Source organism: Drosophila yakuba, chromosome 3R, assembly GCF_016746365.2.
Source record: "Drosophila yakuba strain Tai18E2 chromosome 3R, Prin_Dyak_Tai18E2_2.1, whole genome shotgun sequence".
Taxonomy (NCBI): Eukaryota; Metazoa; Arthropoda; class Insecta; order Diptera; family Drosophilidae; genus Drosophila; species Drosophila yakuba.
The window spans coordinates 23252862-23279771 of record NC_052530.2 but is presented as its reverse complement, the minus strand read 5'-3'; the positions used below and the strand labels follow the sequence as shown (position 1 = coordinate 23279771).

General features: G+C 47.0%; 5 protein-coding genes across 6 annotated transcripts; 3 read left to right on the top strand and 2 right to left on the bottom strand.

Moving 5' to 3' along the window:
* Positions 1-11724: 11724 nt before the first annotated feature.
* On the top strand, positions 11725-13421 carry LOC6538073 (elongation factor 1-gamma). The gene is made up of 4 exons (XM_015193155.3): positions 11725-11749; positions 11819-11857; positions 11979-12128; positions 12192-13421. The coding sequence occupies exons 2-4, from the start codon at positions 11846-11848 to the stop codon at positions 13323-13325; spliced, it is 1296 nt and encodes a 431-aa protein (XP_015048641.1). The 5' UTR covers positions 11725-11749; positions 11819-11845; the 3' UTR covers positions 13326-13421.
* A 319-nt stretch (positions 13422-13740) lies between these two features.
* LOC6538072 (CDGSH iron-sulfur domain-containing protein 2 homolog) lies at positions 13741-14962 on the bottom strand. Its single transcript, XM_002098571.3, has 3 exons — positions 14777-14962; positions 14081-14304; positions 13741-14013 (listed from the first exon to the last, which is right to left on the bottom strand). The coding sequence occupies exons 1-3, from the start codon at positions 14871-14873 to the stop codon at positions 13933-13935; spliced, it is 402 nt and encodes a 133-aa protein (XP_002098607.1). The 5' UTR covers positions 14874-14962; the 3' UTR covers positions 13741-13932.
* Positions 14963-15009: 47 nt separating this feature from the next.
* On the top strand, positions 15010-17842 carry LOC6538071 (bromodomain-containing protein 8). Its single transcript, XM_002098570.3, has one exon. The coding sequence runs from the start codon at positions 15117-15119 to the stop codon at positions 17751-17753; it is 2637 nt and encodes an 878-aa protein (XP_002098606.1). The 5' UTR covers positions 15010-15116; the 3' UTR covers positions 17754-17842.
* Positions 17751-19383, bottom strand: LOC6538070. The gene is made up of 2 exons (XM_002098569.4): positions 18777-19383; positions 17751-18498 (listed from the first exon to the last, which is right to left on the bottom strand). Exons 1-2 carry the CDS (start codon positions 19250-19252, stop codon positions 17829-17831), a joined length of 1146 nt encoding a protein of 381 aa, XP_002098605.1. The 5' UTR covers positions 19253-19383; the 3' UTR covers positions 17751-17828.
* A 1312-nt stretch (positions 19384-20695) lies between these two features.
* LOC6538069 (ubiquitin carboxyl-terminal hydrolase 1) lies at positions 20696-26910 on the top strand. Of its 2 annotated transcripts, none has more exons than XM_039376526.1 (5): positions 20696-20881; positions 21862-22395; positions 22667-23684; positions 23743-24385; positions 24442-26910. In XM_039376526.1, exons 2-5 carry the CDS (start codon positions 21873-21875, stop codon positions 25540-25542), a joined length of 3285 nt encoding a protein of 1094 aa, XP_039232460.1. In that variant the 5' UTR covers positions 20696-20881; positions 21862-21872; the 3' UTR covers positions 25543-26910. The 2 variants fall into 2 exon arrangements, with proteins under 2 accessions (XP_039232460.1, XP_002098604.1); XM_002098568.4 differs by having other exon boundaries at positions 20696-21111.

Below are 26910 nucleotides of genomic sequence, written 5' to 3'. Positions count from 1 at the left end.
AAGATATTTGGGTAACTGGCGCAAACTATTATTGAGAGATAATACTGGTTTGTTGGGGGCTCTTAACGATGGCTTCGTGAATTACTCGCCCATCCGGCAGATATTGATCTTTAATTTTATGATCTGGCGATCTGTTTTACGTGTCTAGCATTAAATCTATGATCAAATTGGGGCTTCCATTAGGAAGGTAGATTTAGGAAACTGGCCAGCGACTTAAAACGTGGTGTACTTGCAAAGATCTTTAATAACTTGTAAATGTTCCTAAGATCGTAACATTGGCAGACAATCAAAGACTAAACTAAAAATTTACTAAAATATAAGTAGAGGTTTATCTTAAGTGCAATAACCCCAGGAAAAGCAAAGTGGTATTCTTCTTTTTTTGCACTCGAAATTCCATCAATTAAGGCAGCCTTCGATCGTTGAAAAGTCATTCCCAAACGGTCATCCCGATCGATCGTCGATCGTTAATTAACTCCCATCGAACTGCCACCAAATTGACATTCGCAGTCCAAAAGTTTGCCAGCTTGCAGTTTGCAGTTTTCAGTACGCCATTTCCCATTTACAATTTACCATTTCGACGGCTTTTGTCCATCGCATTTGGGGCCCAGATCGTGGGTATCACGATCATCTTGGGCAATTTTCGCGCATGGAACTTTCAACTCCAAAATGGACTGACAATTGATTTGTGCCAGCAAAAACAGAAAAACAGAAAAAAAAATAAAGAAAAAAAAGCGCAGAAAAGCAAAACAAAGCCTGTCTGCAATTTAAATTAAAAGCGCAATTGAACTGGAAAATTCGTCTAAATTGTTTTCACAATTACCCACACACGGCAACCTGAGCAGATCAGGGTGACAGCCGGGGAAAAGCGCGGAGTTCAAGCGCTCAGTTTTTCCGCCATTTCTCCGCTTTTCCACTTCCACTGCCACAGCGCCTGGTCACAATCAAATCCAATCCCAATCCTCGGCAATCGCGGCTCTAACAACATGCAATGCAGCCTGGGCACAATACATAAAAATTTCAAAACTAATGATGCCGAGAGGAGCTGAGGAGTCTGGATTAAACTGCAAACAGCAAACAGCTACATAAAAAAAAAAAAATAGGAAAAAAACGAGCTGCTTTCGTTCGCAATTTATGCATGAGAAGAAAGATCTTTGGCAGAAGAAATGGTCCGCTTTTTGTGGGAGTTCTGCTTTTTGGCTCGACTTGACTTTGCAGTTTGGTTGGCTGTATGTATTTTTGCGCTGCGAGATGATAAAGATCGGAAAAGGCCCAAGTTTAGAAAGGCAATAGCAAAAGAGCAGCATCCGAGCCGAGTATCTATGTATCTATGTATCTGCAATACATAAATTGTATGTATCCATACGGTCTACAATGTATCTCCTCTGTTTGACGGTGTGCACATGTGCAAGTGTGTGTGCTGGTGTGTGTGTATCTATGTAATGAGCATGTAACTAAACTTCTGTGTAGCCAAAACTCCTACAACAGAGCAACAACAGCAAGAACAGCAACAAAAACAAAAACAAAAAGCCTAGACCCACTCTATAGCTCTATAGCTACGTAAACTCCGTGCAACTCCCTCAATACCCGTTTGCCACAACTTCAATTCAACTGAACTGTACGCTGTACTCTGTGTCTCTGTACTCTTCGTGGCTCTCAGTCTCCAGTCTTCAGTGTTCAGTCTTCAGTCCTCGATCTTCGGTCTTCGGTCTTCAGTCTTCGGACCCAGTCTCCAGTATTCAGTTTTCAGTTTTTCTGGCCATGCTCTATCTGATGATGGCCGTTAACGTTAAAAGTTAAGGCCCGAAGAGCACCCGACCCGACCTGCTGCCCTGTCTTCCCTGCCCCTCCCCCCCTCCCATCAAACGGATTCTCAACTCCCGATTCTTCTGCCAGTGACTCGTAAACATGAGCTACGTTCTTGCCCCATTCCATTCCCCTTTCTTTTCAGCCGGGTTTTGTTTTTCCCCCGCCGCGCGACTTGACTTCATTTGTTTGGCTTTTTTGGGAGACAAAACTGGTTATTGCTCTCGCCTTTTCTTCGGCTCGCTTGCTCACTACCCATTTTTGTTTTTTATTTTTTATTTTTGTTTCTTTCTTGGCTTTTTTTTTCGGTTAACTGAGCGGTGGTCGCCGCTCGGCTCCTCGAGTGTAGCTCTCTGTTTTTCGGGGCCCCAGTGGCGCACATGAAGGCAAAGGGGCCCCGCTGGCCACGTAAAAGGCCCATGGAGATCCCGGCGACCACGTCGCTGCTCGGGCCACGCACCTTCCAGCCTCCTAGTCACCTAGCCTCCTAGTCTCCTAGTCAACAGCTACCACAAACAGGGGGTATTGCTTAGTGACGAACTAGAAAACCTAGAATAGATATAGCCATAAAACCACACTTATGCAATCTGATATCAGTACCAATATTAAAACCTTAATTTTAGATGTACCTTTCATATAAGGAATATTAAAAGATATGCTAACTTAGGATCTCCAATTCTTTATAAAGATATTCTTGCATAAAAGAGTAGATTTATGTATCTTTTGACTTTCATTTCCATTTAGCTCGTGACAAAGCGGGTAAATGTGGTTAAATCTCTTTCCCAGTAGCTGTTCCGCTTAGCCACTGACCACTGTAGTCGACGACTGAAGCGGGGCACCTAGCCGAAGCGAACGACAACCAAATCTCGGTGGTGCAGGCAGCTTCTAAGTGGAGGTTCGCCTGTTCGGTTTGGTGGGCAGCAGCAAGTAGGAAGTGGGCGCTTGGCGAAGGCTTGGCCTGGACTTGGTCTAAGACCGAGATCGGGACTGGCCACCTCCTGCTCCTCCTCCACCTTCTACACCCTTCTCCTCCTGTTCCGCCAGTTCCTCCCGTTGGGCAACTTTTTTCCGCACACAACTCCTTTGTTACATTTCGCGAGCGAGCCAGAGGTAAACGATCGTTAGAAAGGTTTTATATGAAGCCATGGCTTCAGATTTGCGCTCACGTCTATTTATTCGACTTGCAGTTGCTGGGGCCAAACTGAAAAGCTGTGGCCATAGCTGAATCTGAAGCTGGGCTGGATCTCTGTGTGCTGGAGCTGTCGTTGCTGCACGGAAAAGAAACTCATAGAATTGGATATGTTCCCGAAAAAGGCATGCACTTTGAGTTCAGCAATAGTGTTCTATTGATACCTAGAATATATGACTGACTTTTATGCACTTAACTATCAAAAAATAGAAAATAACTCATCACCTTAATCTGAGTGATTAATAACCTTTTCTTTCTCTTTATGATTTCTCATTACGATTTCCATTTGATGGTGTTCTTGCCCCAAAATAATCCATTTCTTTTGGTGCACGGTCATGTTACCACCGCCTGTCGTTTAAGATGGCTCTTGGCTCGCTGTTTGTTTTCTTTTGGCCTGCACAGTTTTTTATCCATTTTGGTGGCCTGTCCTCCATCCTCGGAACTTGGTGCTCCCGACTCCTAGCTGCTAGCTGCTGGATCCTAGTACCCAGCTCCCAGTTCCCTGCTCCATCCTCAATGGTCCATCCAGACTCAACTTCAATGGATGTGGAAGTGGCATGAAATGCTGTTAACCTCGTTTGAACTTTGCCATTTGTTTGAGCCATTGGATAGGCCGATCTTTCTTCTTGGCAATGGTTTTTATTTTCCCCATTTTTCGTATTTCTTTCAGCGATCCTCTCGCTGTTTTTGGACTGTTTAGACAGGCCGGCCAAGCAATTTAAATATATTGCAAACAAAAGGAGTGTATGTAATTTAATGTGAGTGGACGTCGGACGTGGACGTAGATGTGGACGTGGATGTGCATGTGGATGTGGATGGGGCCTAGAAATGGGATTGGAATGGTTTTGGTTTGGTTTGGTTTGGATTGCTTGGGTTTGACTTGGCATGGGCATGGGGGCTGGATGATGGGGACCATGGACCGTGGACCGCGGACCGTGGCAGTTGGGCAATGGCCAAAAAACACCACTGACATTTACAATGCGAGAGATACGGGTCCGAGCACCAGCTGGAGATTGGCCGGGTCAGGCCACAGCCAATCCTCCACCGCACCTCTTCTGCGATAACCCAAGAAAACCAGCCCCCTGGGAAACCCCTCCATCGACCAGATCACCTCAAACACCTCTGTCAATGCAACTGCTGCCTACACACCTCGAAATTTTCGCAATGACAAGTAGCCCGAGCGTGTGTGATTTTTGTATTCCACAAAAAGAGCTGGTGTTGCCCCAAGCTGGTCTTCCACTAAGGCTGGGCTTTGAACTGGGTTAGAGACCAACCAACTGTGGGAAGAACGGAGCGTTTAATTGGGCCAGCGAAAGATTGGGGGAGGAGGTGTTCTTCACACGGAAAACATTCTTTCAGTGCGATCGTAACAACATTTTCATTTATTTACCACCTTATTAACCTTAGTAATACTATTGAAATGATCACTGAAATATTAGGTATAGCTATATAAATAACTACCTTCCGGGTTTTGTACTTAAGAACCCCTTCGATAAATGTATTTAATATGTTTATTTTATACATTCAGTATTAATTGTATTTTTTGTTTAAAACTTGATATCTAAGCCATCGTAGTGCTCCCCCTAGCTTCTTCCAACCGGTTTCGCCCAGTGCATTCAAAGTGTTCAAGAGCAGCGACCATAAAGACGTTCTAGCTTGTCAGATGAACCGAGATTAGTTTATGTTTTTGGGGGAAGAACGGTGGCGAACAAACGGTAGCGGATGACCTGATCCAAGACCATTACCATTACTATTACTATTACCATTAACGTGGCCCGTTTTGGCCCGCTTCCTAGTCCGACCAATTAGCACTATCTAAACTGGAGTGTTGGGCTCCTTTGCGTTCGATGGGAACTGGGCTACGAAAGAAATCCCCTGGATACCTACCCGTAGATATACGCCCACACAATCGGCAGGCAATTAGCCAGCGTCGCCGAATTTCAATTACAGGAAGCGGAAAATGAATGAAAATACGCGTATGGAAATGCCAGTTCTGCAAACTTCATTGAGCAAGCAGATAACTGTGTCAAAAAGAAGAAGGTATTGTATAGTACTACCTTCTTCCCCTACTACGTACTCGTACATATATATGTACATATTGTATGTATATATGTATATAATGGGCAAGAAGATGCAGCAGAAGGGCGAGCAACAGCTGCGCAAGCGCTTTGTGAAGAGGGTGGGAAGTGAGAAGCGCAGGGAAGGGGCGGAAAGCTAAGACAGACAGCAACCCTTCTTGGTTTTTGGCCAAGCCATTGACACACCGAAATAAAAGGAAACAACTGAAATTCCGCATGCCTGTACATTGCTCACTACACGCACAGAAAAGTGCAGCACTTTTAAACTATGTAAACATTTTTTTTAAAACTTACTCGCTTTGAAGTGTTTTTTGGTACTTGGTGTTACTATGATCAAATTCATGACGAATGCTGCTTTATATCAACAAAGCGATCTTAATGGAACAGTTTTTTTCTTTTGGTGCATCCCAAGGCTTGTCTGGAAAACCTTTCCACTACACTTCAAGAAACCACCCCGAGAAGAAGAAGGAGAAGAAGAGTCGACGGCCGTTGTAATTATTTTAATATTTTTTTTTTCACTGCGTCATCATTATTTTTCTCTGCTTTTGATATATAATTCTGCTTTGTATCATTTGCACACACGATTGCACACATACAAAGGGGAGAGAAATTCACGCTCAGCAATAAATGTGTGTATGTGAGTAGAGTTCAATTACCAGGGTCGAGGGTTGTCAAGGTACATAAAAACAAAACAATAATTTAAATAAAATACGCCAAGGCCACAATGGCCAGTTAAAAGGAGTGATCATGGGTAACCGTATTTAACAAACCCCGAATTTAAATTCTTAACAAGTCAACAATTTATGTCGCCAGGAAACGAGCGCCTCGGCAACCCTGCGATCTCGGCTTTGCTCTCTCTCTCTCGCCGAGCCGAGTATATAAATGGAAGAGCGTCACTCGCGATCAATTCAGTTTCAGTTTGTCCTGCGCCGTCGGCGTGGCGCCGCGTTTTTGTTGCTTCCGAGAAAGGGTTGAAGGGTTTTCAAGAAGAAATGCCATAAACAAATAGTAGTTACTGAAAGTAAAGTATTCAACGCGTGTTTTCTGCGTGCGGCGGGAGTGTGTGTGTGTGCTGTTCTAAACTTAAACTCAAATTACCGTTGATTACAAGTCGAGCTCACCCACACACACACACGTACGCTCTCCATCGCTCACACATTTGAGACTTTGCCTCGCCGATAAAAAACGAACGGATGCAAGCAGCGTTTACAGTTCAAATGTGCCGTCTAATTAGAAATGATTTAATTTCAATAGCGATTTAATAAAAACGAATTTGCGAAACGAAGCGACGCCGCCGCGTGTGTATTTCGTATGTACGTTTGTATATATACTGTGTATATATACTGGTGCCTGTGTGTAATTCGCCATACTTCTTCAATTCAAAGAACAGACAGAAGAAGAACACAACAACAAGAGGGCAAGACATACTTGAGAAATAAAGCAACAGCAAGAACAACTATCGCTATCAACTTGATTCTCTTTCGCTCTCTCCCTTTCTTTCACTCTCCCGCTCTTTATCGTGTTGCTGTGCGCGTGTGTAAGCTTCGCTTTGTTAGTGTACGGGTATGTATATAAGCGGGCGAACAACACAAAAAAAAAGAAAAAACTATATTACGCTCAATTTTCCCTATATTTTGCGCCTGCCAATAAGCGGTTCTTTGGCGGAGTTGCCACACCGCCGCGCAGATCGTGGAATTTTTAATTGGAATTGGGAAAGATTCATTGCGTACGCCTATGTGCATGTGTGTATGGCTGATAAGAAGCAGAGAAAGCTGAAAAGAGACGCCGCTTATCAACGCTAAACAGAAAAAAAAGAAGGAACAAAAAACGAACTAAATGGGTCGAGCACATTGTCGAGTATTGTGTTTTGCACTATCGCTTAATAATTGAAATTAAAGAGGAGGCAAGGGAACTGGAAAACGCAAAAATCCCATTATAATGGAATTGGGACTGGAACTAGAATTGAAATTCATACTACTGTTTTTAGTGGGTGAGGGTCCAGTGCTTCACATTGATTTTCTTAGTATTTGTGACTAGATCCACACTCATTAATAACGGTAGTTCAATCATCAAGCACGTGTTTTCTGGACAAACATCGCATGTACTTCCTTCCAAAACCAAAGGTACAAACAGGTGGTGTTCTTAACAGAAAAAAAAAGACGCAAGGTAATTAGTCAACGTCTCGCACGCACACAGCGTCATTCAGACAGAACGACCGAAAAATAAAAAGAAGGAAAAGAGCACCTGTTCGAGTGCCCAAAAGAGAGGAAAAGAGAGCCCAAAAGGAAGAGCGATAGCGGAAGAGCGACTTGATTGCAGGCCCGAAATAAAATGAAAATTAATGCTAATTTAGACCACTTTCGGGCCAAGCTAAGCAGGCCCAGAACAATGATCCCCCAAATTCAAAATTAATTGTAACAAACTGGGAAAGAACAAACTGGGAAAATTGTTAGCCTAACAACAAAGGTTAAAAGTTCAACAACTGTTGCCAGCTGAGTCACTGATCTGCGTACAGTTGTGGTGGAAATAATAGTGCTCTTATGGCTCACATTTTACAAGAAAGTCGATTATGAAAAAGAGATAATAAATAAATAATTCTGTTCACGATTAAACCAAGACTTTCTCAGCACAGAGTTCCCTTTTGCTTTCCTTTAAATTTATGTATTTACACATTGTTTTTATAGTTTTATAGATCTCAAAATCTATTATTTACCCCGCAACTGTTTTTATTCTTTCTTTTGTAGTTTTTCTGTAGTTCCGCCTCCCTAAGTTGAGTTTTTCTCCGGTTTCTACCGGAACAAATTGCTGAAATACCAAATTCTGAGAAGACACCGCTGTCGCATAGTTCAGATTAATAGTCGTACATGCATTTGTATACGAATACACCCCCAAACTTGACAAACAATAATTTCCGTCGAATCATGTGGCTGAGCTGGCCTGTATCACTCACTATATGTATCGGATTTTATCCAACTTTGCTCTCCGTTTTTGTGCCTCGATCAGCAGAAATTCAAACTGCAACGACGCCACAATTCTTAAACAATTCTCAAAGACGTCGGCGATTCCGATTCCGATTCTGATTCTGTCGGCTTTTCGTCAGAGGAGAATCATGATGGTGGGTGCAAAAGAAGGAGGAAGGGGAGTGGGAGGGGGTGCCACATATTATTGTATAAATCAGCAGAAAAAACAGCAAACAGCGGACGGGCGAACAAAAAATAATAAACCTTAATTCGAAGCTCGGAGCTTGATTCATTCATATTACCCCGGGGATCTGAACAAAAGTGGAGTGGCGAAAAGGGAAGGGAAACTGCTGACTGGCCACCCAATTGAGCTATGAAAACCGATCAAACCGATCGCAATTGTTGCCAGGCACGAGAGCAATGACATGACATGCAAACTACTAAGCCACAAACGGAAAACCCAATGTCCAATACCCAATGCCCAATACCCAATACCCGAAACGAAAATCCGAAACCAAACCCAATCACCAATCACAAAAATGCCACAGAAAGTCGTGCAGTGGCAATAATCATCATCCGAGCGAGAAAGGAGCCCCAAATGTGGGGGGGATGTGGGGAAGGATGCTCTTTTCTGACTCTATTTTGTCGGCGAACATGGATCTAGTGCACGGTGGTTCATGATTAAGTTCGTGACTAGATTTCATGCTCGTCTATTAAGTTGGGTCAGCACTACGAAGAGAGCTTTCCATCTCGCGGGGATCGGAGGGAGTTCGTTTTCCAAGCCAACTCAAACCAAACACAACCCAACCCAACCCCGTTGGCTGAGTGGCCAATTAGCCAACGCATTAATTATGGGAAAAGTATATTTGATTGACCCGTGACCCACATCGAGTGGCACACGCCCCGCAGCACTAACTTCCGAAAAATGAGGGCGTGTTGCAAGATATGTGCATGAAGTCAATGGCCTGCTGCTGTCCCGCATGCTGTGCCACTCCCCGAGCCCGGGAAAACGGCAGTAGCCTTGCCGATTTGTGGTCCTTTATCTGCCAAAACGGACTGACAGCCGCCGCCGAATGTGGAAAACCAAAACCAAAAAAGCCCACGGCAGTCAACGGTCCACCAATTTATGGGCTGGTGACACGCGATTAAAAATCGAATCCGAGTGGCCCCTACAGAAGCACAGATACAGAAACCCAGGGCACTCGCAACTGGGAACTTGCAACTGCAACGCCAATAGATTTCCGTGTGAAAAGTCGTTGAGGGTTGTTGTTGTCGTTGTTTCGTCGTTGTTGCCGTGGCGCCTGCGGGTAAGTAACGGCTCTTTGCCCGCCTTTTGTCACATGGTGAGAAAAAAAATAAACAAAATATCGGATGAAACATGGCTTTTGAATGTTTGCATACATGACTTATAAATGGCTGCGCATTTGCTGCATTCTAAGCACAAACTATTTACAGAAAACTTGTACTCGTACAATGAGCTATTAACAATCCACAGGATTTCGATACACTACAGTATTCAACCTTTGGTTTGAGATTGTATTGTGCATTGAATAACATGATCAGATTTATAAAGTTTGCTAAATAACACGATTTAAAATTGTTAGACATTACTATTGAAATTACATTTTTGATTGAAGATAGGGCAAGTAGTGAAAAAATAATCCGACAGCTTAACTAGCAAGTAAACTACAGTAAATCTTATATAGAACGCATAGTAGCAAAGTAAAAGATCATCCTTAAAAGGAATCACCAATTAGTTTTTCCCAGTGCACCTAGCTGCCAACGACAACAAGACGACATACACATGCATGTATGCACATATGTATGTACCTTCTGTTGCGTGGGCGTTTGAGTGTAACTGTAACACCTGCCACCGCTATTAACACGGCATTTCGCTGCTCTCCAATTTTAATTTCAGGCCAAAGGAATGAAGCCGGAACACCTTTCAACCCCGCGGGCCATTGTTAAGGCTCCGTGGCTAGATGGCTACTGTATGGCCACTTGCTGCACGGCCATGGAGCAGCTCCTCCCACATGATTTGCTTCACGCTCATTTAAATGCCAACGCACCGGGGGGGAATGGGGAATGGAAGTGAGAGCAGGGCACTTCACTTCGGCTGCTCGGCTGGCTTATTTACATATTTTCTAAATGAATACGGGCCCGCGAGTTTGCAACCCCGGCGGTGGCAAAGCCGAGAAGCGCATTCAGTTGCAACGGCAGCGGCAGCTGGCTTTCCCTGCACTGGATTTCCACTTCCTCCCGGTCGAAGCAGCCGCAGCAGCAGCAGCAGCAGCAATCAGGAACAGCAGCAGCAGCAGTAACAAGAAGCCGTCAAACGCCGCAACTAATTGATATAATAGTTAAAATAACAAACTAACGAGAAAGAGGTTGTCGTCGGCGAACGCGGCGCGTTGGAGAAGTGCAAAACCTTTCCAATTTGAAAATAGTTTTCCTGCTATGTGTGCTCGTTCCCACAAGCGGCGGCAATATCACCTCATACCAACCCACGGCACCACCAGATGCAGCAACAACTGCATCAACTGCAACATCGACTCAGAACAAGCACAAGCAGCGAAAGCCTGCACTTTGCTATAAGCGGTGATTGGGAAAAGGGGCTGCAGCTGGAGCTTGAGTTGTAGTTGTAGTTGGAGTTGCAGCCAGAGTAGGAGCTGGAGCTGGAGAAGATGACAATGCAGCGATTAGAGCAATGCAGAACTTGAACTCTGCGACGGCGGCAGCTGGAAAAATGTTTGCCCCGATCCCCGGGACACAGACGCAGTCCCAATGCGCGGCATTTCCGTTCGGAAAAAAGAGGATGCAGTCGAGGAGGCCCTCGATCGATGCGATTCAATGCTGATGCATTCTGCAGGGGGAGGTGGGAGGAAACGAACGTAGTGATCATGTTTGTAGCATCTAAATAAAGTACCTGTAATGGTTTTCATTAAGGAATGCGTCGACTTTGCCTTCTGGGTTTATGAACAAGGGAATTATTCAGTGTGAGAAATAAGTTGTTAAATATTCAGGTCAATGATCTCAACTAAAAGATGAGGAACTGAAGGAAGTCAATATAACAACAATTCGACAATTATAGCTTTTACTAACTTTAAAATATATTAAAACCAATATTTGAAATTGAAAACAAACGTTTTTGTATTAAAAAAACAATTTAATTTTCTAAACGTTTTTAGCGCTATCTTAACAGCTATTGCCACTGTTAACATAGTTCGGTCTGCTGTTCGCAAAGATTCTGCTTCGCTTTACAACACTGCATCTGACGATCAATCAATAACAGAAATTTAAATGATGTATTCTAATTTATCAGGCAATTTAAAAAGGTAGGCTAAATACAATTCCAAAAAATAAAAATACCGATATCTATAACGTAAACTTGAAATATTTAAATTCAAGAAAATAACGGCCAAGCATAACGACCGCAACTGATTTAAAAAATAACTTTATTGCTAACGGTCAATTAGTGGTGGAACGACTTGCGCTCAACAGCACGCTTTTTTCTTAACCTCATTAATTGCATATTATTAATAAACAGAAATAAGTTGAGCACTCAAATACTATGCTATTCCTAATTTGTAGGCATAATCTAACATCGAGATCGAATATAATGTATCGATGTCTGAAATCACCAGAGAAATATCGATGTATCGCCGTAACATCGATGATTCCTGCAGCCCTGTTTCCGTCCCTTCTCTTCTTCGTTTCCGGTGAGTGCGTGTGCTCCGCGTTTTTTCGCTGAATTTGCCACTATATCGCATTTAATACTGTATTTGCAGGCAGACGACTTAAACGGCGAATCCACCATGGTGAAAGGAGTACGTACGCACAAGAGCAGTGAAGATTTGCAAATCCATGGCCTTGAACCATGTGAATTTGCGAATTTCCAGATGCCGGTTATGTGCCACGATATCACAACTAACTCATGAATATTTGCAGACTCTGTACACTTACCCCGAGAACTTCCGGGCCTACAAGGCGCTCATCGCGGCCCAGTACTCTGGAGCCCAGGTGAAAGTGGCCGACAACTTCAAGTTCGGCGAGACCAACAAGTCGGCTGAGTTCCTCAAGAAGTTCCCCAGTGGCAAGGTGAGTTTGCTCTTTTTGTGGGTGTGGTTAGTGCCAGGTCATCAAGACGATATGTGCTCGTAGGTGCCCGCCTTTGAGACCGCCGAAGGACAGTACTTGAGCGAGTCCAATGCCATCGCCTACCTGCTGGCCAACGAGCAGCTGCGCGGCGGAAAGTGCCCCTTCGTCCAGGCCCAGGTCCAGCAGTGGATCTCCTTTGCCGACAACGAAATTGTGCCTGCCTCCTGTGCCTGGGTCTTCCCCCTGCTGGGCATCCTGCCGCAGCAGAAGAACAGCACTGCCAAGCAGGAAGCCGAGGCTGTGCTGCAGCAGCTCAACCTGAAGCTGCAGGACGCCACCTTCCTGGCCGGCGAGAGGATCACCTTGGCCGATATTGTGGTCTTCAGCAGCCTGCTCCACCTGTACGAGTACGTCCTGGAGCCCAGTGCACGCAGTGCCTTCGGCAACGTAAACCGCTGGTTCGTCACCATCCTCAACCAGAAGCAGGTCCAGGCTGTGGTCAAGGACTACAAGCTGTGCGAGAAGGCCCTGGTCTTCGACCCCAAGAAGTACGCCGAGTTCCAGGCCAAGACCGGAGCCGCCAAGCCCCAGCAGCAGGCTCAGCAGCAGAAGCAGGAGAAGAAGCCCAAGGAGAAGAAGGAGGCACCCAAGAAGGCTGCCGAACCCGCCGAGGAGTTGGATGCCGCCGATGAGGCCCTGGCCGCCGAGCCCAAGTCCAAGGACCCCTTCGATGCGCTGCCCAAGGGCACCTTCAACTTCGATGACTTCAAGCGCGTGTACTCCAACGAGGACGAGGCCAAGTCCATTCCCTACTTCTTCGAGAAGTTCGATGCCGAGAACTACTCGATCTGGATTGGCGAGTACAAGTACAACGAGGAGCTGTCCAAGGTGTTCATGTCGTGCAATCTCATCACCGGCATGTTCCAGCGTCTGGACAAGATGCGCAAGGCGGCCTTCGCCTCCGTGTGCCTGTTCGGTGAGGACGGCAACAGCACCATCTCCGGTATCTGGGTGTGGCGCGGACAGGATCTGGCCTTCACTCTCTCCCCCGACTGGCAGATCGACTACGAGGTGTACGACTGGAAGAAGCTCGACGCCAAGAGCGAGGAGACCAAGAAGCTGGTTACCCAGTACTTCTCCTGGTCCGGCACCGACAAGGACGGTCGCAAGTTCAACCAGGGCAAGATCTTCAAGTAAACATCTCTGCCCAGCTCCGCTCAAAGCAGCAGCCCTCATTTAGACCAACAGCAACAACAGCAGCAGTAACAATAAAGTTTTGAGATTTAAAATGCAGGAAGAGCACGATGCCCATTTCTTAAGTTCCAACTGATAAGTACCCGAAGGATATCCAATATCTGCCGTGCTGCCTCCCTTGTTTGGTGGTATCGTGTGTCTCGCCTTCTGCATTTTGTACCGGAGAATTTGTTTGTAACAGCCTACGCATAGTACAGCATGATATTGTCAACGGAACAGCCGCCTGCAGCAGAAAATATTTATAAAAATAAAAGGTTTTCTATTAACAAAAGCTCTGTTTTCTTTAACATGCCTATGGTTAACTTAGTTGGTTGTAGAGTTTAGTGCGGGCATTTACCGAATAATTAATGCAAATTAATTACAATTTGTTTTTGGGCAATTTTATTGGCTCGTTTTCACTTAATCCATCAATATCATCAATTATTTCTTACAATTACAAGGGTTCTGACAGCGTAGAAGTACTTCAAACAGGTTCGATCATTAAAAGCAGCTCAGAGAGAATTCGAACGAGGAAATGCTAGACTTTTGTGTATCGATGCACTGCCGCCATCTACTTCTTGATGACAATGGGTCCAACGTTGTCTCCAGTCTGCTTGTTGTGCTCGCCATGACTGCCATCGCAGTAGGGCCACTGCGAATAGAAAATTCAACGGGAAATGTTTTAGATAATGGCTTTTGTTCATCTGAACTCCACTCACGTTCTTGGTCTTCCAGCAGCGACAGAAGGCCGCCTTCTCCGCGATGTCCTCCACGTCGATCATGTCCACCACCTTGGGCTCATTCTTGCGGATGAGGTTGTTGCAGCGTCCGCTCGTTTTGGCCGAGCAGATGGCCTTTGCCGCCGGACAGTAGGCCAGGTAGGCGGTGTAGCCAATTCCGGCCACCACCACGGTGGGCGGGATCAGGGCCAGCCAATCCTTGACTGCAAATGGAACCAGGTTAGTATGGATGCAGTGTATTTTAAGCATTAGAACTAGATATTTTGGGCGATCAGCCGTAACCGGCACAAGGTCGTTTCCTACACACAGATTGGGTTATAAACGCACCAAGATATGTGCATATATATCTATGTTTGGGTGTATGTATTATGGGTCTATCTAGTTCCCTATCTATGAGATAAACTTGCTCCAATTATACATTTCTTGGCGAGCTCAGCAGATGTTGCATAATCGCTGCAGGTTGATTTCAACTCTTTTGCCTGGAAGTGCACAGAGTGCATTTCCAATTCCTGTTAGCTGTTCCGCAATATCACGCCACATTTTTACCTAAGGAGCCCCTTTAGTTACCCCATTAGATGCTACGTCACTATCGTGGATTTTGGGTTTATGGGGGGCGCCCTTTTGAAGGCAAATCAAATTCCAATGGGCACATCCACGTTCATTGCACAAACTTACAGGAGAGCTTAAACCAACCGCCGACGCTGTCGGGAATCGGCAGGCTTGACAAGTAGTTGGGCAAAGAGGACTTCACTAGGTGTGATATGGGCTCCATTTCAAAACGCCTTCTTTTTTTAACTGGCTAATAAATTCCGAAAACTTGTTTTTGTGTTGCTATCGGTTAGCGGTGTCAGCACATCGATATGCCAACCCTATCGTTATCGCTCTAATTCACCGGTAAACAACGGTCACACTGCGATTTCGTCGATAGGCCGGCTCACACATTTTTGTGTAGTCATCGATAGCATTCTGTTTTGTTTACAAATTATTGATTGAAGTCAATAAATTGCCATTTAGAATGTCTGCTGGGGTACAAGAGCGCCTGCAACTGAGCCGGACGCCGCTGGACACGTGGTCCAAGCGCGAGCAGCTCATCCTGGCATCGGCGGTGTCCTGCAGCGGCGACCAGAACTGGATAACCGTGAGCCGCACGCTGAAAGCGATCTGCGGCAATGGCAGCAGCAACCGACCGGCGGACTGGTTCTCGCAGAAGAACTGTGCCGTGCAGTACGGCAATCTGCTCGAGAGCGTGGAGGCCACCAAGCGCAAGAAGCGCAGCAGCGAGAGCAGTGCCGGTGTCTCCTCGCCGGCCACCGTGGAAACGCCCACAGAACTGCTGCTGCGTCGCCTCACGGAGGAACGGCAGGCGGAGATCAAGGCGCAGATGCGGCAGGATCAGGAGACATACCGACGCATCCAGCGGGAGATTGATTCGCTGCAATCGGACGCGGTGACCGAGCAGGAGTTGCAGGACATGTGGCAGGAGATCGAGAAGGAGCAGGAGACGCGCCGTATCGAGGAGATGAAGCTGGAGAATCGCATGCGGGAGCGGGAGCAACGCAAGAAGGATCTGCAAAGCAACTGGCGGAACAACAGTCCAGCCGTCAAGCGTTCTAACCAAGCCGCCGACACGACCTCCGTCGACATGGACGTGGAGGACATTAACAACAGTAGCAATGGCAAACAGCAAACGGGTCCCTCCCCTCTACTCACATCTCTCCTGAAATCGCCCACAGGCAATGCTCCTGCCACGCCCACTGCAGGAGCAGGTGTTCCGGCCGCAGGAGGAACTGGCAGCGTGGCCAGAGCAACGGCGCCAACCATTACCTCGCTGCTGACCAGCGGCGCGAGCTCCGCTGTTGCCAATCAGCCAGCCATCACGATGAAGAGCCCCACGGATGCGGCATTCATGTCCCGACCTATTAGCGGACCTCCGGCAAGTGAGGCACTCGCTCCGACAACGCCCACTCTCGAACGCAGTCCCTCGCAGGCGGCACCTACGCTCTCCATGCTGCTCGAGAAGAACAAGGCTGCGGGAAAGGCAAACGAAGGCGGCAGCTTGATAAAGACAGAGGGGTCAGGTAACCAGGAACAGGGAGTGGACGAAGCCACTTCGTCAGCCGCTGGTGCAGCAGACTCTGACGAGGCAGATCCGAATGAAGCGCAGCTGTTGGAGGTATTCAAGAACATTGACCAAATCATAGATGACATCGACATAGATATGGCCAGTGTCATTGATGATGAGATGCTTAAAAATGTGGACGACGTCGTTGCCTCGCCGTCGATCGATAAAGCCGAAGTCATTGACTTTGAGGACAAACTGGACGCTTTGAAACGGGAGCAAAGTAAAAGCTCCCCAGCCAGTGATAAACCGAAATCTGTGGAGCTAGTTATTGGATCCAGCGATGACTCAAACGACAATATACCCCTGGCTGCTGTTGCCTCCCAGGAGAGCAAGGATCGCGGTCAGTCCGGCGGTGAGTCCACTAGGGGCACCGAGGACGCCGAGTCGGAGCCGTTGGCCAGCGAGGTGGCGGTGGAGGAGATTGGTGAAACCATTACGATCATCAGCACCTCTAGTGAGGATACTGCAGGATCGCCACCTACGAAAATGGAGGAGGAAGGGGCCACAGATTCCCTTTCTAAGAAGGAGGATGCCACGGAAGTAAAATCCGAACAGGAAAATAGCTCCCAAGGCCAAAACAAAACCGGAGGGAGCTCAGAAGATCCCGAAACTATAGACCATCATGCCACCAGGGAAGCACAAAGCAAATCGGGCAAGGACGCTACGGGAAAGCCATCCACAATGGAAGAAAAAGCGTCCAGTCAGTCGACCTCTGCCTCCGCCCCAGTTCCTGTGGATCTGCACGACACAGACGAGGAGTCGTCCTCGTTAACAGACAGCAGCAAGCACGATGACCATCCAAGGAGTGCAAAAGCAAAGCCACAGGCACTGAAGCTGGCTCTGGATGACTCCAAATCGGAACTGGAGTTGAGTGGCTCACCTCAACCACCGTCGGCGCCAACCAGAACACCTTTGCTTCGAAAACTGCCCCATCGGGATCGGTCCGAAAGTCCAATGGTGGACGATGACGCCACTACAGCCAGCGATCATTCCACTGCAAGGTCCACGCGTCGCAGATGCTCCTCCACGCCCGTCATCGACAGCATACCCAACTCACCCGCATCCAGCGAGCACACCGACGATCGCAGAGAAACGCGAGCCGCCTCCAAGAAGCTCTTCCTGTCCATTTATGCCATGTTGCAGGACAGCAAGCATGCGGCTCCCTTTAAGCGTCCCTTCCACGACGAGCACGCCCAGCGACATGCGGATTTATGCCTGCGTCCCATGGATTTCCCCACCATCAAGCGCAACATCGACTCGGGATTCATACGCAGCTTGAGCGAGCTGCACAGGGATGTCCTGCTGATGGCCCACAACGTTTTGGTGGCCTACAAGCCCCACACAACTCAGCACAAGACGGCGCGTTTGTTCGTGCAGGACTGTCAGGCGATCAAGGAGTTCACCCAAATGCCGGACGCGCAGGCAGGGATCACAGCCACGCCGGTAAGCAACACCGGTAGCGCCCGAGCGGATAAATCAAGCGGCAGCAAGGCAAGGAGTGGTTCTCGAAAGAGCCAAAGGCATCACTAGGTTTACTTAACTTTTTACATGTATTCATCTATACACTTCATCATGGAACTTACACACTAGCACTAACAATAAACATCAATCGAAGAATATGAGGTTCTGTAAGCGTCGAGATCTGGACGAGTGGCAAATGGAGCGTCGGTGTGGGCAGTAGTACTTCTTCAAGCACCTGGAAAGACGCAGGTCGCATTGGCAGAGACGGGCGGCACACGAGTCGGGGCCACCGAACTCGCCATGGTCCACGGCGCACAGCGGCTTGCCACGATAGCACTTCCACACGTAGGGCACAAAGTACTCCAGATAGGAGATGCAGTTGCTCTGGCCGTAGCACTTGTCGTGCACGCGACAACAGCGATCGATGCCATCGGCGGGCACGCCGTGGCCACCGAAGCCGCAGTAGCAGCCGTAGCCCTTGTAGATCAGCGGATCACAGCCCGTGGAGCACTTGATCATGGAGTACAGCCGCGCTACGTCCCTCTTTCCGCGCTCTCCCTCTGGCAGGAGCTCCTTTTGCCGGCTGCTGTCGTTGGTGAAGCTCCACTTCATCGAGTAGCCAAAGGGATCGTTTACCCGCGCTATGTACACATTCTGATCATTCATCAGGTCGCCCATCTCCGCCGGTTTCCCAGTCGTGGATGTTATCACGCGTATGTCCGTCACCCGGCCATCGAAATGGTGGTTCTGGAACTCCAGACGAATCTCGTCGTGGGGATACGAGTTCTGCCAGCTGATCGGCGGATTGGTGTCCCTGTGAATCAACTTGAAACATTAATTTGTTTTCCGATGAAGTAGTAATTTAATAGATGTTTTGCAACTTTCAGGTAACTAGCACGTGTTACATTAAAATAATAACTTGAAGCTAAAGTTATAATGAGCAGCTGTTTATTTTTAATTAAGCAAAGCCGCCATATATTTCATCCAAGTTAATGACGCAGAATAGTAAGCTATATATTTTGTAAAATGCCCAGTAACCTTTTCTATTCCAAGCAGTGTTACATAGGCAGGTAATTTAATACTCCTACTCACCTATGATCCTGCTCCAGCGAGGGAACTGGTGGCCTCAGCTCGCCCGTCCAGCCCTCCAGACCCATTTGCTGCCACTCCTGGTGCGGCGACACCATGAGACTGGTCTTCACGCTCGTTTCCGGCGCACTGGTGCTGGGTGAATCGATGGCCGTGACCGTGGTGGACAGACTGATATTGGGAAAGATTGGTTCCGCAAAATCGGATCGCTGCATTGTCAGCAGCTGGAAATCGCTGCCACCGCCGATCGATTTGCTGGGCATTTTAAAGACAAACAAGGGATTCGCAGTGCGCATGCTCGCCCCGTACATTTCCGGTATTATGTGATTCAGCAGCTCCGTGTCGTTGGTGACGCCTCTGAAGGCGCTCCTAATGTCTTCGATCACCGTGACATTTGCCACCGCACTCAGGCACCTCACCTGGCACTCGCCATTGAGTCGCATGGCTGCCACTACTACTAGCCCCATTAGCCACAACATGTTCGCATCCAGGAACTCAAGCTGACCACCACTCTGCACCGCCGATCCAAACTGAACTGCTCGCCTCGAGTGGCTATCGAAAATTGAAGCTGGCTTGGTTGGGGGAAATGCGGTAGTGGTGGCTCGTTTGCAGTTTGTAGCGTCTAGCGGCTAGTTGGCCAACAGCACCGAGCCAAGTACACCGGTATAAATGGCTCAAAAGCGTGTTAATAGCAAATAGCCAAGTGGCAGCTGAATACGAACAGTAGGAGCAGTAAAAGAAACAATAATAACAATGACCGGGCAAACTTTTTTTTGGCACATTTGGTGCAAGTACACACAGAATTTCTTGCTTTTCTTTTAGAAAATATAATACAATAATATTGAATTAAAGATTCTAGGTTCTGTAAACTCAATTTAAACTTCAACATGTTTTAAACTACTTAAGGAAATTGTATAGAAGCTTTAAACATTATTTAGCTTACTAATTGTAAGATAGTGGCCCCAAATGATTCTCTCTGTGTAGGCTATAAAAATAAACCCGTGAAGGTGGCAAGGGGCAGGTGGGTGGCCAAAACGGTGGCACAAATTCGAAGCCACTTTATGGTGACCATTCATTTGGCCAAAACTTTGAGTTTAAGAGTTAAGGCGAAGGTCGAGCCCTAAAAGCCATTGAATCTGCTGCAGTCGTTACCAGTTCATGGTCAATTTTTAGAGGGCTTTAATTGTTAATTGTAACAATTTGCGACTGCGTGACTGCTCTGCTTTCCCAGCTGCAAAATTGTGTGTGCAAAGCCGCACTGACAATGGACATAAAATATATCCACTCGTGTGCATGGCGATTATATGGTCATGCAAGTAGCTAAGCCAACTTAACTGGCAATTGCACAGCGGTAATTTATAGAGTCCGCCCTCCTGTTACGTTGCCCCACTCGGTGGTTTTTGGTGGTCCAATGGTCCAGTGGCTCACTGGTTTGGTGGCTTAGTGTGCGGAAAAGGAAAAGCCAAAGCAAACAACTCAATTGCACTTGTAAGCACTTGACGTTTAGTTGATTTTAATATGGCATAGTGGGTGAAGTTTGGTACTCTAATCGCTGGCCCACGCAACTGCTCATTCATATTTATGAGTGCACACGGCTAATTATCACTTTGCTGCTATTGATAGACTCGTATATTTACTTAGATTATGATTCTGGCGCCCATCGTGGGGCCACACCCTTTTTAGTATCTGTTTTATATTTCATTAAAACTAAATGCAACAATCGTGAACAAATTATTTTCTTTATCAAGTTTTTTCCAGAAATGTGTGTACATTACAATTCAAGTTAACATTTTTGAATTGCACACTTTTCGCGCGTTTGTTATCGCTATAAACTGCTTACGAAAAGCGAATCGATTGATATTATTCGATTGGCGAGCATCATCGATAGTCGGGATAGCGGTACCATCGCTGGCACGACAGGCATCGATTATTTCTCTTGCATCCCTAGTCGTCCGCTCCAATATAATAATTTCACTGGGCAAACTTAATGGAATAAACGACGTTAAACCGGGACTAATTAGCCCCAGAGCGAATGCTAATTGGCTGCCAGCGAGTTTGGCCATCGTGCGTGCGATAGAAACCGATAAATGGCCGCAAACCGGGCAGCTGTGCGTGCAAAAAAAAGTGAAAAGTGCTGTTAACACAGCGAGTAGCGTGTGCATGTGTGTGTGCGTGCGGGTGTGCGTTTGTGTGTGCGTGCGTGTCTTACGTTGCAAACAAAATTTCTTTACTTTTCAATCATTTATTTGCACTCGATCGGCGGTTGAAGCGGCATTCTATAACTTTTCCCCCGATCCGCATAGCGCAGCATTGCCCACAAATGTTGCTCCCCCGATATGTGAGTGTTTTTTTTCGAAGCTCGCGGTGTTCTAGAAACCAACAAAACCCAATTAAGCATCTTTAACCCATAGCCGTGCATAAATTATCGCTCACAATCATAACTGTGTTTACCTAGTGCGATTTGGGGCCCCGATTTCCAGACTTCTCGCAGTGACCTTCAGTCGAGCAGCAACAAAATCAATAGTAATATAGTTTACGTTGCATCCGCCAGCCACCCACCGCCACCCCCTTTCCGTTTTTACATAATTATGGCCAAGTTCACGGGTTCAGGTCTATATCAATTCAATTGGTTCTTGATTGGCCGCCGCAGCGAGCGAGGGATTATGGCATTATAAATTATAGTTATAGTGCCTGACTGGACGATAGATACCCCGCATGTGATCATCGGGCAGAGGTGCACCCACCGAAAAGGAAAATCACCGAAACAGCTGACCGAGGCTGAGTTCAAAAGCTTTGGGGGCCAAGCTTTGCAAGTTATTTGCTGGAGAAGATGACACAGATGTACTGATACTGATACTGATAGCACTGCTATATCCCCTTGAACCTCGGTATTTACCGGGCTACGATGAATCACACTGCTCGGGTGCCCACATGTGTAGATTAGTAATTGATTATCAATCGCGGGCCCCTTATCGCTGGGAACCTGTTGTGATTGTGTCCAGTTGGCTGGCATTGCTCACATCGATTGTTTCTAGACCGCAGCAAGATGTCTCGTAATAACGTCCACTTAACCGTTCACTTCTTGCAGGATAATGAAAGATGCACGAATATGACGTAAATGAGCGCAAAGAGGAACCAGCCAGTCTTCCACCCACTCAACACGAGACCACTGACACGGTCGGCCAGAGCCAGGATCCACACAACGATACAACTGAAGTTAACAGCCAGCTACCACAGGATCAGCGAAATCAGGAACAGGAGAATCCTATTCCGCAGCAGGATAACAGCCAGCCGCTTCAGGAAAAGCCAACTAAGCAGCAGCAACAGCAGGAGGACACATTGGAAGTTTCCATTCTTTATCCTTTGGTAGTCTTCGAGCAGGTGGCGGTCACCCAACCGATTCTGATTGCGGACACACCGAAGCGATCGCCAGTTAAGAAGCGCCAGCGTCGCGTTTATGTCGCCGACACCTTGCGCTGCTCCAGCCTACGTTCCCGTCAAGAGCCCGCAACCAAGGACCCACTGGAAGGTGGCCTAAAGCAGCCGGAAGTCGCTCCACCACCACCGCCTGTTCAGCCGCCCTCGCCCACGCCGACGGAGTCCATTGAATACACACCTCCAGGTAGGATTCGGTCTGCCAGGTTCTACTGTAGCCATTTTGGATACCTGCACATGCTATTAACAAACATTGTGATTAGCGTGGCTATACGATTGTATAATACCGCTGTGGTTACGTATCTGCAGATAGCACTTTTTGATTATCACAAAAGTGATTAAAATAATCTGCTATTTTACACAACACCACTTGCAATTCCTTTTCATTCACTTTTCTTAGAACTTAATTTGCCGATATATTACTTTGAAAATACTAATAATCATGTTCTTCGTTGCAGAACTTTTTAATCCGGAGGTTTGGAACAACATTGAAGAGGCCCAGGAGCCGAAGTCGGTTGGAAAGAAGCGACGTGCCGCTGGAGGAATCAAAAGGACGCGGGGCAACAAGCTTCTGAGAGAGATCGAGATCTATTCGCCGGAAACGGCGGCCGCTATTGCGGCAGCACAGGCCGAACTCAACGCCGCAGGAAAGTCGGGAGCAGCAGGAGCACGGGCCAGCCGCAAGAGGACCAACACGATGTCTCTATACGATCGGCGATTCCAGACGACCACCGATGAGCGCCGCGTGGCTAACGGATACGGAGGCAATGCAGCGCGATCGGGCACCGGCTCCTCGTCAAACGAGATCGAGTCCCAGGAGCTGCAGAGCCATCAGTATTACGGTCCCAACGGTGGCAGTAGCTCTGCGGGAGCAGGCTCAGGCTTGAACGGAAGTGCGGCGGCCCTGAACCATGCCCCTTCTATGGGCACACTGTGCAACATAGGCAACAGTTGCTACTTGAATTCGGTGGTTTACACCCTGCGCTTTGCCCCGCACTTTTTGCACAGCCTACACCACCTGATACAGGACTTGAATGTTGTGCAGCAGACGATTGTGCGCCAGCAGACGGCCAGGTCTGCGTCACTCGGTAGAAATGTGAGTGCCGCTCAGTTGGAGCATGCCCGCAGTTGGAGCAGCAAAGATCTGGCCACCAGTACGGATCAGTACAGCGGCCAGAATGGCGGAGTTAATAGCGGAAATGGTGGAAGCGGTTCGAGCAAGTCGACCCATCAGTCGGTAACCGAAAAGCTCCACGAACTGTATAACAACCTGCACGGCAACGAGATGGCAGACTCCACGGAGCCCTACCACGCGGATACGCTGCTGCACGCCATCCAGGACGTAAACGCCACCTTTGAGGGCAATCAGCAGCAGGACGCACACGAATTCCTAATGTGCGTGCTTAATTGCATCAGGGAAACGAATCAGTCTTTGATCAAGGCCATTGGCGAGTGTCCGGAGGTCATCGCAAACGGGTAAGTTACATTTACAAGTGAGAACTAAAGAAACAAGAAATGTAATACATTCTTACAGGTACATTGCCAACCCGGATGAAGTCGACAACGGAGAGAGCCAGGATCGCACAGATTCAACTGCGTCGCAGAACCTGAGCTCCGGCAATGGATCGCTGGCAACTAGTCAAATAACCACGACCAAAACGTCGTTCTTCTCTCGCAAATCAAAAAGAAAAGACGAGGTCAAGTCATCCAAGTCGACGCGCGTTCAGTCGCCGCTCAAGGACAATAGTCCCACGGCGAGCGGGATAACCGGAGCGGGCACAGCCCATGCCACCGCCAACAGCCTGTTCTACCTGAACACAGTTGATCTCAGCGGCGCCAGCAGCACCAGCGGAAGTGCCAGTACGAGTGCCAGTGGCGTTGCTCCCACAAGTGTAGCGCTGCCCACACTACCACAGACTACAAAATACTCCAGTGACGACGAGATGAATTCGGCCACCGTGCTGAAGGACAAAATGAGACTGGAGGAGCGAATACGTGAGCTTAACCTGAACTTCTTCAGCTCCGACTTCGAGGGCATTGTGGTGCTGACCACCAAGTGCCTCAGTTGCGAGACGATCACGCGGCAAAAGCAGGGCATGCTTGATATTTCTGTGCCGGTGCCGATCTCGGGATACGACAATTCCGATCTCCAGGACAAACCTAACACATATATACAGGTTAGTGGCTATTAAAAATGTGTATCTACAATTTAACTAAACATTTTTCTTCGCAGAATTCCTGCATTACGAAGGAGTATTTCCGCGGAGAGAATAAGTATAGTTGCAACCAGTGCACCGGCTACACCGAAGCCATCCGGTCCATCTCGTACGAGGTGCTGCCCCGGCTACTGGTCATACAGCTGAATCGTTTCTCTGGCGGCATGGAGAAGGTTAGTACGTACGTGCCTACCACCTTCACGCTGCCCTGTTTTTGCGCCACCTGCTGTGAGCTGGGCGAAGGCAACAAGCTGCACGTTTACAAGCTGTACAGCGTGATCACGCATGTGGGAGCCACCCTGACGGTGGGCCATTACATCGCGTATACGTGCTTCTTGGATCTTGCCAGTGACTATGTGAACTGCCCGAAGGATCGACGGAATACGATGACGAACTCGCAAACGATGACTTCTCAAACAGTGGCGTCCAATGAGAATGCTGCGCCAAACAATGGAAGCAGCTCCGTAGCCAGCACTCCAGTTATTGCAGCAGCTTCGGCCTTGGCCTCCTCGGGCAACATTTTGATGAAGAAGATGAAGTTCGGTCGCAGCAAGGCCTCCAGCAGCGGTGATATGAGCAAGAACGTTAAGCAGGTTAATGGAACGAGCAGCAAGAACATCACCAATGGAATTGGAAAGCTCAGCATGAACACCACCTGCCAGGCAGTCAACTGCTGTGCCATGAGGCTCTGTTGCAGCCAGCAGACGAGCAGCAGCAATTCAGCCAGTTGCAGCGATTTCAGCGAGGAATCCCTGCAAAACGGCAGCAACAGCAATCTCAGCTTCGGTGGATCGGGCAGCACCTATCCCACGGGCTACGGAAGCACGGGTCGTGGTGGTGTCAGAGCCAACTACGCCCACGGAGGTCCGGATCCCATTTGGTACATGTGCGACGACGACAAGATCAAGGCCATGACCCAAAGGGAGTTCGAAGAACTGCTATCCCCCACTCGGAAGATCACAATAACGCCCTATTTGCTGTTTTACGCGCGATTCGATCTGCAGCCGCAGAAGACGACACCGCCGAAGCCTGGATCATCCTCAACGCCTCCGCCACCGTCGTCGGCACAGAGTTCTTGGTCGAATGAAAACATGCCCAGCGGCTCGCACAAGATTTGAGGTTGCCCCAAGTCGCAAAAGCCCAGTGGCAAGCGGGGAAAGTGAAAATTAATTAAAGATGTGTACATCAGACATACTGATCGGATTGGAGATGTCTCTAGCCTAGAATAATAAGCAAAAGAAGAAGTCTGTTTGTTAAACAATGTAATCGTACTAAGCTCTATCGTTTATCTACATGCATAACTATTCATTAACTAACCAGTGGTTTGACTGAGTCCTCAATTCCAAGCGCCCCAGGGCTCCCTTCACAAGCATATACGAAGATCATATAGTTTTTGTTTTTATTAGTAGCAATCAGTTCTGTCTGTTCAATCGATGCATTTGATTTTGGCATTCTATTATTGTATTCTAATCGTTATTAATTAACAAACCGAACCGAACGCGTCACATTGAAAACACGAATTTAAAACGTTGAGATTGTTTGCCCCATTTGAATGTTACTGACATTCGCAAAACGTTTTCGATATACTCTTACATAAATTTAAAGCGAAAGCAATAAAATTAACAAATCTTTGATTCAAAATAGTGCATGGCAAAAGAGTGACGAGTGTTGTAATGATAGTAATTATTAATAATAGTAATGAATAATCTCCAATATTCTCATAGGACACACCTACCCAGTTGGCTTTGTGTCGGGCAGGCGATGGAATCTGTAATAATTACAGCATCAGTTATACTTATAGTGACTGGAATGGTTTATTGTAAACAATGAGCTATACCCACGTAAAACACACAAATCTATATACGAAGTGTTGAATAGTTGTTAAACTCATGACACACCTCAAAAGTAAAATGTAATTGATTGAATCGAAAGTGGCGGACAAACAGAAACAGAAAGATGAACAGATCATGCGAACAACTGAGAATTGTTATGAAATGGATTGCATAGTTTATAAAAACGTTTTCATATAACAAGCTGCAACAGAACTTCATTCACTCACAAATCACACACACACACACGTTTGTAATGTAATATTGATAAATAAATGTAATAAAATTATAATATATCTGTAATAATTGTAATAGCACACTACTTACGCAATATTTTTAGTCGTTTAGCCTTAGTTTCTCCATGCATTACATGACTCTAGTTTAGTTCAGTTTGATTTTTTTCCAAGAGCGCTGCTATAGTGATATTAACATTTACAGAGCAAAGATTCATTGTACATTGTAATTTGTAAAGTTTACATTTAACAATTACAAAATAATTACAAATTAACACTGATCAACATAAGCAACAAAAGCAAGCGATTCAGCAGTTCAACGCGACACATAAATTGAGGACCGCTCGATTCCAATTACATTTATGTTTATTATTGATTAGCATTATAGAACATGCTTAACTAAATATACGAAATATACAACATA